This window comes from Neovison vison, chromosome 7, assembly GCF_020171115.1.
Source record: "Neovison vison isolate M4711 chromosome 7, ASM_NN_V1, whole genome shotgun sequence".
Lineage (NCBI taxonomy): Eukaryota > Metazoa > Chordata > Mammalia > Carnivora > Mustelidae > Neogale > Neogale vison.
This window is the reverse complement of record NC_058097.1, coordinates 49,553,758-49,564,808: the sequence shown is the minus strand read 5'-3', so window position 1 is coordinate 49,564,808 and position 11,051 is coordinate 49,553,758. Positions and strand designations below refer to the sequence as shown.

General features: G+C 49.0%; 1 protein-coding gene across 4 annotated transcripts in view; it reads left to right on the top strand.

The window, feature by feature from the left end:
- The first annotated feature begins 1,296 nt into the window (after window positions 1–1,296).
- ZNF175 (zinc finger protein 175) overlaps window positions 1,297–11,051 on the top strand; it is an 18,607-nt gene continuing 8,852 nt past the window's right edge. The window contains exons 1-2 of one of the 4 annotated variants that reach the window (XM_044256678.1): window positions 1,297–1,425; window positions 6,842–7,033. In XM_044256678.1, the coding sequence (XP_044112613.1) occupies window positions 6,884–7,033 (150 nt within the window). In that variant the 5' untranslated portion in view covers window positions 1,297–1,425; window positions 6,842–6,883. Of the gene's footprint in view, window positions 1,426–1,452; window positions 1,701–6,841; window positions 7,260–11,051 lie in introns of those variants that run through there. The other 3 variants (XM_044256677.1, XM_044256681.1, XM_044256679.1) reach the window with 3 other exon arrangements.

Here is an 11,051-nt window from a genome sequence, read left to right as displayed (position 1 = left end):
AATTTTTCTTGGGCATACCACAGGAACCTAATAAATATTTGTTGAATAAATGAACCAGAATATTTTTCTTACATAACAGCACAGTCTTATTATGTAACAGCACTGTTTTAAACATTTTTAATTTTTTAAAAAAGATCTTATTTATTTTTTTAAAGATTTTTATTTTATTTGACAGAGATCACAAGTAGGCAGAGAGTCAGGCAGAGAGAGGGAGGGAAGCAGGCTCCCCACTGAGCAGGGAGCCCAATTTGGGGCTTGATCCCAGAACCCTGGGGCCATGACCTGAGCTGAAGGCAGAGGCTTTAACTCACTGAGCCACCCAGGCGCCCCTGTTTTAAACATTTTGCCTGTGATAATTTAATTATTTAATCCTCACAACTTTTTGAAACAGGAAATTGAAGTACAGAGAGGTTAACTAACTTGCCCAAACTTGAACATCTTGCTTTAAACCCAGGTTGTCCAGCTCTAGAATCTTTGTGTTTAACCGTTATATCTGATGTAGGAAAGGTGTTAGGGTTGGAAGCCGATGGCCAAGAAAGAATTCTTGAGACGTCTTTGGTGCAAAAAGGAGGTTTCATTTATTAAATAATTAAAAAGGTGGTTTAATTTATTAAAGCACAGGGACAGGACCCATGGGCAGAAAGACTTGCACTGGGGTCATGAGGAGTGGCCCATTACGTACTTTCAGGATGGAAGGGGGTTAGGGATAACCTATGTCTCCCAGGTATTTTGGAAGCAAGGTTTCCAGGACCTTGAGGGGGTTAGCTATTGTTGGGAAAAGGTAATTTATTACCGTCTAATAAACCTTAGTCATGAGACCCTTTAGATGTGTATCAGTGGGCCATATGCTTGGGGATGATTGCCGACACGAATCTTGGGGGGGTTAGAGGTAAAGGAAATTTCTAAAGGAATTTTTATATGTTCAAGTAGACTTACAGTGGGAGGGCGGGGCATTGTCAAGCTAGGATTGCCTTTTCGCCTTAGCAGAATATTAACATTAGGCAGTTGAATCCCTAGAGGAATGCCACTCTGCTTGTTTCAAGGATTTATAAGCGGGCTGTAGATAGTAAAGAAATTTATTAATTTTTCTTCTCCCTTTGTTTCCCGCATTATACCTACTGCACTAAGCGGCTGCAGAACTTACAAACTACTTCAACACTGGGTCTGGCTTTATCTCTTCTTCTCTCACCTGCAGAGCACTGGGGAGTGGCTCCTATCAGTCGTAAAGGGCCAATCCCTGTGTTTGGTCTGAGGATTGACAGCAACCCCTGCCAGGCTGAGCAGGACCCTGGAGAGGCAAGCCCACAGCCTACCCAGTCCCCAGAGCCTGCCGTTGGAGCTACTTCCGGGGGAGTCTGGTGATAGAGAGGGGTTTGTCGGCCAGACTCATCACATGCTGAGATCCCATTAACTTTTCCGTGCAAGGTGAGTTTGGTAGGGAAGAAGGGACAGAATACCTGGGTCCAATAAGATGCCATGATGACTATGGGCAGTGTATCACTTCACAGTTTTTACCGAGCATGCGCACCGCTCATTCCAGGTCGCGCTAACAAACGCGCCTGGAAATCTAACCCAGACCGGAAGTGGCTCGGCGCGGCCATTTCGGTTGGGTTGTTAACTGGTTCTGACCTGTCACCCGTGTGGAAGGCCCAAGTGTTTCCGGAGATCCTTTGGGGTCCGTGAGGGGAACTCGGCTTAGGGTGAGTGTGAGGGGCTGAGGGGAGGAATGACGAGGGTCTGCGGAGTGAGTGACGGGGCCTCAGTGAAGGGGGGCTGTGGGATGAGGGGCGTTTTCTAATCCCAGTTGGGTGATTGGCTCGGTTATTTTCAGGCTTTGCGTATTTCCTCTATGTGTGTAAGTATTCTGGGAATTTAAACTCCAAGTGCTTTGTGTTTTTTTTTTTTTTTAAGAATTTTTTAGGGGCGCCCTTTGGCTCAGGTAAAGATCCCAGCATCCTGGGATCGGGTCCCACATCGGGCTCCCTGCTTGTCGAGAAGCCGGCTTCTCCCTCTCCCACTGCTCCTGCTTGTGTTCCCTTTCTCGCTGTGAAATAAATAAATAAAATCTTTTAAAAAAAGATTTTAGAGAGCAGGAACAGGGGGAAGAGGGAGAAGGAGACTCGAGGCTGAACAGGGAGCCCAGTGCGTGGCTCCATCCCAGGACCTTGAGTTGAGATAGGACCCAAGCGGGAGGCAGACGCTCAACCGACTGGCCACCCAGGCGCCCCCCAAGTGTGTTTTAATACCACGTTTTGCATTGTTGGCCCTTGAAACTTGCTCACTTGAGGACAGCGAACATGATTCTGGAGCTGGCCTTAGTAGGTGGCACTGGGGACATCCGGGGAGTGGCTCTGGAGGCAGTAATTGACTGGGAGCAGGAGCTTCAGGGATTGGAGGACCTTGAGGGTCCCGTTGTAACATCGTGGAGCAGTGTTTTGGGGACCTGCAGAAATCAGAGTGCGGTGCTAAGGGTAGGGTATGGGAGCCGAAGGACTGCCGGTCTGGATGGTCAGTTATGGGGGTTTCTGAGGCCCTTCCTTAGCGCCCTGTGGACATGGTGAGGGTCAGTAGTGGTCAGCAGTTGAAGAGATGGATGATGGTTTCCTGTTGGGTTGCGTTAATTGCAACCCCATGTTGGGGACTATTTGGGGTCCCGTGGAAATCACACTCCCTGGGAAACACTTAACTGGCAGCCAGCGTAGCCTGGTTACGTGGGTGACAGGGAGGCATTTCATGACCTTGTGGCAGTCCTGTGTTCCACTCCTTGGGGATATCTGGAGGTCAGTGCTGTCAGGGACTGCCTTTGATGTGGGGTTGGGAGGCAGTTCATTACGTACAGTCAAGACACGTAAGGGTTCTGGGGTGTTGGTGAGGAGGGAGCTGAAGACAAGCTGAGGACAAAGCAGAAGCTGATGCCTGCAATCTCCCCCCACTCCTCAGTCCTGGGTGAGACTGGTGGGACCTTCCAGGAATCTCCCATCTTTTGTTAAATACCTTGTTAGAAGGGAAAAACAACCTTAGCCTGACAAAGGCAAGGCCTCCAGTATCTTGTAGGTCCTCTTTAGCATATGAAAGTTCTACTGAAACCTCCCTTTTTCCTCACCTCCCCCAACCCCATCTATATAACCCACCATCCCTCAAAATGGGACCGCGGCTCTTTCTGCCCCTGGGTCCTGCCCCCATGCTTTAATAAATGGACTAGTTTGCACCAAAGATGTCTCAAGAATTCTTTCTTGGTAGTCGGCTCCGGACTCCACCCCACTGAACCTCACTTACATTCTAAAACTTCATCACTGGTGCTTGTCTGCAGGCTTTCCAGGTGAAGGGGGTTGAGGACAGGAAATTTAAGTTTCAGCTTTGTTATGGGGCTCCTGGCTGGTCAGTCGGTTGAGTGTGTGACTCCATGTGGGGGCTGTAAGTTCGAGCCCCACCTTGGGTTTAGAGATTACTTAAAAATAAAATATTTAAGAAAGAAAAAAAAGAAGTCTGGGCTGTCTGGGATGGGCACTGAAATGTCCAGAAGCTTGCACGGACATATCAGCCGGGCCACCTCGGATCCTCACCTCTCTGAAGGCAACAGGAAATGGGAATGGTGTGTATGGAAGCTGACCACGTAGGGGATCACGTGGGATAGGGTCAGCTGTGTGTAGTTTGGAACAAGGCAGAGGAAGTGATGAGGGAGCAGGAGGCTGGCTGAGGACAGAGTAGAAGCTGGCGCCTTGCTTTCCCACCAGTAAGGGGGGAAGGGTTAAGCAGTCCAAGTCAGGCCAGAGAACACAGGGAAACTTCCCCAAAACAAAGAGAGTTTTGGCAGCTGCTTGGGAATATTCCTTACGGTCTCTGTCTCGAGTTAGACCAACTCCAGTTGGCTCCGATTGTAGCCATTAATCTGGGAAGTGAGTGAGGAAGAAGCCCCCACATCTATTAGGAGAAACAGAAATAAAGCCAGAGTCCCCTTTGCTAGGGATGGCCCAGCAATCTGGGTTTACTAGAAGAAGGCTTATTTACGTAATTATCATCGAATATGTCAGGAGGAAGTTTACTAGCTGACTCATTTGGGCAAACACATTCCGCAAAAGCCCCTTATTTGGGGTCCTGGTGCAGAGCAATGAAGGCCTAGGTATGAGCGGTGAAGGTATCCTAGGTCCATTTGCCCTGCTTCCTGCAGAGGAGATCTAACTGATAGATCCCACTGAGGCCATGCAGTGTTACAGGAGCTCAGTCCTTTCCTAAGTTTTGCAATTCAAATTATTTCCAGTGGGTTAAAAGGCACCCCAAGGTAGAGTCCTTGGGAACTGAAGAAGCCTACTGAGGCCATGCTTCCAGAAAAGTGATAAAGGTCCATTACGAAATCCCCTGACTCCTGGGTGGCGTCCCACACAGGGTATGTCAGAGGTTTTAGGTGTCAAAAGCGACCGGAGGCATCCCTCAAGATACGCTATTGATCACCATCCTGGCTTAAAGGGCCCTGGAGGGGTGCCGGCGTCCCTCCACTTCCCCTTCGCATCCTAGGCTACAGATGGGTGCCTAGTGAATGGACTAGAAACTGTACCATGTCTATCCTGAAGACTGTGTACTGTTTTGCCATATTAACCCATGGAAATACTAGAAAAGTTTGGCAAGGGGAAATTACCCAATTTCATAGCTTTAGGCAGTTTGTAGAAGACACTGACAAGAAGCAGTAAAGACTGAAATCCATCATGGTCTATGCGACATTCCAACACATGTGGTCCTTACAGCCAACTTCTCTAGGAAACGGTCCCCGGTTGCATTTTAATTCAATCGGGTACTGGTTTCGGCCGGCTCCCAGTGGAGGTCTCGCGGCCAGAAGTGGCTAGGCCAGTGATGTGGAGGGGATCACATTAGATCAATCAGGAGGAAACCTCACACGGGAGTCTTAAGATTGGCAGCCATCCTGGTGACTTAGGTGGCTGTCCCGTGCCCAAGAGAGACAACTTTCTATAAGAACAGGAATAAAGAGAGGCCATCAAGTTTCTGGGTCTTATTGCCATTCCGGCCAGGGTACTAACTTAGAGCCAAAAGGCAGACGTTCTCCTCCCCGTAGAGTAGCCACGGGCTAGAGGATTACAGCCTGAGCAATTGACATTCAAGTGTTCCAATAAGACCATACTCCTTGAAAAGCCCTGGAATGAGAGTAAAGGAAAAGGAGAGAAAGTACTCACCAATTTTGCACCGAAGCTCAGAGTCCAAATGTAAAGACTCACAAACCTCCTGGCTGGCTCGCCAAAAATGATGAAGTTTTAGAACCTAGGTGAGGTTCGGTGGGCTGAGGTCCGGAGCCGATGACCAAGAAAGAATTCTTGAGACATCTTTGGTGCAAAATGGTGGTTTATTAAAGCATGGGGACAGGACCCGTGGGCAGGAAGAGCTGCTGCCCCAAGTTGTGAGGGCAGGCGTGTTATATACCTTGTGGTTGGGGGGAGGTGGTGAAGGGATGGGAGATTTTGACAGAGCTCTCACGTGCTAAGGTGGGCCTACAAGGTGCCGGGGGGAGTCCTTGCCCTTATGACTTGATCAATGTCGTTTTTAGGTCAGGCATTAACATCAAGATAGTTGGGAGATTCTTAGTGGGGTATTATGACCCTGCTATCATTTACATTCCCTTCTACCTCAGTCTCCTCCAGTTTATAGTGGGGAGGGGGACATTAGGGCTTCAGGAAGTGAGAGTTATTCGCCTCTGGAAATTTGTGCTATTGATAAGATAACCTCCCTGTTTAGATCTCCAGGACATCTGTAGAGCAAGGGAGATTCCTGTTCTGCAGGATTGCAATCCCTGCAAGTTAACTATTTATCGTTTTATGGCGGTCAGGGGTGCCTGAGGAATGCTACACATATGGAGGGGAGCGGGTGAAGAGGGGGTGCAAGGCGCCAGCTTCTACTCTGTCCTCAGCCAGCCTCCTGCTCCCTCCTCAGAAGGACTGATTCTCTTTTCTTCCCTCTGCCTACTGACCACAAGGCAAAGCCTGGAACAGCTTCAGTTTCCTCGTCCACAAAATGGGCATAATAACGATCATAATGTTTAGTGGGCAGGGTTATATGGAAATTAAACAGGGTGTTCATGCCAGGTAGGTGCTGCAGGCTTAATGAGACTCATCACATGTCAGTGTCCCGATGCCTGCGATAAAAGCTGGCTTTCTCATTTTGGAAACTGCATTTAAAGTAATACTTGCCTATTCCCAAGGCCAAAAGGTGGCAGAGCTACAGTTAAACCTTCATGTAGTCCAAACTCTGTTTTGTTTCGTTTTTTTCCAAGATTTTATTTATTTGACAGAGCACAAGTAGGCAGAGAGAGAGAGAGGAGGAAGCAGGCTCCCTGCTTAGCAGAGAACCCGATGTGGGACTCCATCCCAGAACCCTGAGATCATGACCTGAGCTGAAGACAGAGGCTTAACCCACTGAGCCACCCAGGCGCCCCTAAGATTTGTTTATTAGAGAACACGAGTGCTGGGAGAGCCAGAGGAGGGAGAGAATCCCAAAGCAGACTCCCCACTGAAAGCGGAGCCTGATGTGGGTTCGATCCCAGGACCCTGAGATCATGACCTGAGCTGAAATCAAGAGTCAGCCACTTAACTGAGCCATCCAGGCGCCCCAGAACTCTCTCTTTTATTTTACCCTGATTCGTAACCAGTTGGGTTCTTCTGAACTAATATTCCATAGGGTCTAGCACAGTGACCCTTCCCTAAGGACCCTCAAAAATACTTGTGTGGAGCAAATGTTAGAGGAGCGACCATGTGAGCATTGCCTTTCCAGAACTTCCTGGTGGCTTTGCGGAGCTCATGGGTCAGACCATATCACTGAGCTTGTGGGTCTCTCTTCACAGCCCAGCCAGATACTCCCCAGCAGCTCTGATCGAAGCCTCCAGATGCCCACTGAGCTTCGAGATCCCAAGAAAAGTGGAGTTGTTGACAAGAGAACCCGAGAAGTGAAGCCCAGGGGAGACATGCCCGCTGATGAGAATGTGCCCCAAAGGTCCCAGGTCCTGGGTCCACAGGAGCAGAATGGGCCGTGTGAGGTAAACAGGAATGGCGCCAGGGACGGTTCTCCAGAATTTGAGGGCAGACACAGGAAGCAGTGGGCTCTGGACTGTTGCTGAGACCGTGTGCCCCTCCTCCTGAGAGTGGACCATGGGGGCTTATGTCCCCTCATCACAGGCCTTCTGTACAGACCGGTGGAAGAGCGTATGCTGTAGAGGGCTGGTTCTGGGACAAAGGAAGAAGAAAAGGGAGCCCCTGATCCAGGTGGGAAGCCTCAGCCACTGGCAAGGAAATGCGGACTCCTTCCTGCCCTGCTGGGAAGCGCCTTCATTCACCACTGGGTCTTTGCATGTTCTCAGCTGGTCCCAGTCTGACTTCTTACCTGCTTGTTGGGGGTTGGCTCTTTTCCCTCTGTCCTCATGGTTTATAGAATCCTAAGATACTAGAGCAAAAACGGCGTTTTAAGGACATGTATGGTTTTTCCTATTTTAAAAGATGAATACAAATGCCAGAGAGGGGTGTTTCCAAATTGCCCACAGATAAAATATTTGATATTGGGGAAAGAGGAAAGTAAGACACAGGCCCCCACAGAAGGAAGACTGTGTGAGGACACAGTCAGAAGTCCATGTACAAGCCAAGGAGATACCACAGAAGGTCCTTCTGTGGGGGTCTGTGTCTTACTTTCCTTTTCCTATAAGGATCCCTGGCCATACTGGATTAGGGCCCAGCCTTCTGACCTCATTTTAACTTAGTTACCTCTTCAAAGACAGCATCTCCAAATACTGGCACATTTTGAGGTACTAGGGGTTTGGACTTCAACATGAGAATTTTGGGGGGTGGGGAGATACAGTTAAGCCTGTAAAGAGTGACAGAAAATTACATTGTAGGAAAATGCCTCTTGTGTTTCATTGCTGTGGGTTTAAGTATTAAGAGTGTGATTGAAAGCATATCAAGTGGCTGTTAGGATATGGGTTACTTCAGGGCACCTGGGTGGCTCAGTGGGTTAAACCTCTGCCTTCGGCTTAGGTCATGATCTCAGAGTCCTGGGATCCAGCCCCACATCGGGCTCCCTGCTCAGTGGGGAGCCTGCTTCCCCCTCTTTCTCTGCTTGCCTCTCTGCCTACTTGTGATCTTGATCTCGCTCTCTGTCAAATAAATAAATAATTTTTAAAAAAAATTTTTTTAAAGATTTATTTATTTGACAGAGTTCACAAGTAGGCAGAGAGGGAGGCAGAGAGAGGGAGAAAGCAGGCTCCCTGCTGAGCAGAGAGACCAATGTGGGGCTCCATCCCAGGACCCTGAGATCATGACCTGAGCTGAAGGCAGAGGCTTTAACCCACTGAGCCACCCAGGCGCCCCAATAAAATTTTTTTTAAAAAGGGTATGGGTTACTTCATAGTAGCACATTCCCTTTGATACAATGAAAATAATCTTGCCTGCTTGCCTGGTTTTCATTTTGCCATTTCTTTTTCTTTTTTAGATTTTATTTATTTATTTGTCAGACAGAGATCACAAGTAGGCAGAGAGGCAGGCAGAGAGAGAGGGGGAAGCAGGCTCCCTGCTTAGCAGAGAGCCCAATGCGGGGCTCGATCCCAGGACCCTGGGATCATGACCCGAGCTGAAGGCAGAGGCTTTAACCCACTGAGCCACCCAGGTGCCCCTCATTTTGCCATTTCAGTAGATAACCCTTTTGCTAATTCAGAGTTTTTGGTCAGTTTGTAAATAAAAACAGCTGCCTTTGCAAACAGTGCCCTGTGGCAGAGAATGGAAATGGTCCTGACTCCGAGCTTGATTGAGCAGGAAGGTGTAACCTAGTTCACTGTTCTCCGTAAGAGCACGTGTTCCAGCTCTAAAAAAAACAAAACAGCTAACAGCTGTCAAGATTGTCTTTCTCCTCAGTGGCAGTGAATTTTTACCCTATTAATGAAATATGTGGCTGTTTACCTCCCAATCCTTTAATTACACTCTTACACAGCTGTGTGACACTGAGGTTTATGAGAAACGTGTATATTTGGTTGTCGGCATCCAGGGCTCCTGGCTCACAGCTCCCCAGATCTTTGGAATTTCCTGAGCTATAAGTAGTAGGAGGGGCATCTTTTGTCCCCGTTTTAGCCTTGTTCTCGGTTCCTGGCAGCAGGGGTCTGGGGAGGAAGCTTTAGAGCCTGAGAGGTGTGAAGTGCATGTCTTGTTATTCATAACAAGGCCATTTCCACCACAACTGGGTTTATGTAAATGAGCTGGATTTTGGAAATCCCCTAAGGGTGGTGGTTGCGGAGGGAACCGGCCCAATGGTTAGAGGGTTGGGACTGGAGTCCCACCTCTTCACTGCTGGGGAGAGGAGAGGGGCTGGAGTGAATCAGTTACCAAAGGCTCGGGATTTCCTCAGTCGCGACTGTGTGGTAAAGCCTCCATAAACATCCAGTGGGTTTGGGAAGCTGCCAGGTTGGTGAGCATGTGGAGGTGTCCTGGAAGTGATTCACCGGGAGGGGGCATGGGAACGCCTATGTACCTTGCTCCATGCACCCCTTCATCTGGCTCTTGATACGTATCTTTTACTATCTTTTTCTAATAAACTGCTGATCCCAGTGAGTAAACGAGTTTCCTTAATTCTTTGAGCTGCTCTAGCATATTAATTGAACCCAAGAAGGGGGTCGTGGGAACCTCTAATTTAAGCAAGTCAGAGGTACAGGTGACACAGCCTGGGCTTGTGACTGGCCCCTGTAGCGGTGAGGCAGTCCTAAAGGGCTGAGCCCTCGCCAGTAAGAGCAGTCGCCAACTCCAGGTGGATGGGGTCAGAACTGAGTTGAATTGAAGGCCGCACCGCTGTTGGAGACCTGCTTGGCGAGGGGGAGGGGGCATCCCTCCTTCCACACACATACTGGCTTTTGGTCCAGAACCAAAAAGAGCTACCTCAGTTGGAGTTTTGAGTGAGCGCTCTTTCATACCCTCCCAGACCCTTGGAACTAGCGTGCTTTTCACGCCCACCCTTCCAGGATAGGGATCAGCTTTTGGTCAGATCGGTGTTCCCTGTCGTAAAGGAAAACCACTTCTGCACGTCTCCTTTACACACATACAAAACTGCGTTTCTGATACTTCCGGTCACCAAACCCAATGTAAGGGCCTATTTAGCCAGAGCGGCCCCACCTCCGTTGAACAGCCATTTGGTTGTTTATGCAGTAAAACTTAAATTGACCCTGTCCCCCCCCCCCCCCCCCCCGGGAACTTCTTTAAAAGCAAGTCCGGGAAACCGGTCCCAGGCAACAGCCCAAATACAAGCGTGGGTCAGGTCAGGTGGAGATATTCAATCAGTGGGGGCCTTACTGTCTCCTAGCTACCAAGGTGATGGGCTAGTTTCCATAGCTACTGTGGGGTGAATTGTAATTCAGTTAGCCACCTGTGTGTGGCCAGGCCCAACCACATGCCCTTTGTCTGTGGTTAGTCTGGAAAGTAGGGAGGAGTCGTCCTCTCTGGAAGGGGCAGCCCCAACCCGTCTGTTTGACGCTCGGTCTGATTCTTGATGCTTGGCGCAAAATAAAGCTTTGCTTGACCTTCGCTTTGTATCAGTCTCGCTCCTTTTGTTGGGTCCATGGTCAAAGGTGCGAGACTGATACAAAGTGAAGGTCAAGCAAAGCTTTATTTCATGCCAAGCATCGAGAATCAAACTGACCGGCCAGTCTCTGTTACAAAGAGGCAACCTCTCCCAGCCTCACAGACTAACTTTTTTATAGAGCAGAGGCCATGTTGTTGAGCCTGGCCACACACAGGTGACCAACTGAATTACAATTCACCCTATAATAGCTATTCGAACTAGCCTATCACTCTGGTCAGAATTGGTGCCCAAAAGGCAGGGCCCACATTCTTGGGTGGTTAGGGAGGTGCTTTCCTGATTGGATGTCTCCACCTGACTTGACTCATCCTTGCATTCTGGGCTCTGTTACCTCCCCCTGACATGACTCGTCCTGGTATATGGGCTCTGATATCAGGGGCTGATCAGTCATATTTTACTGGTTTCCCAGACTTGTTTCTAAGTAAGTTCCTCTGCGGGGTGGGGTGGGG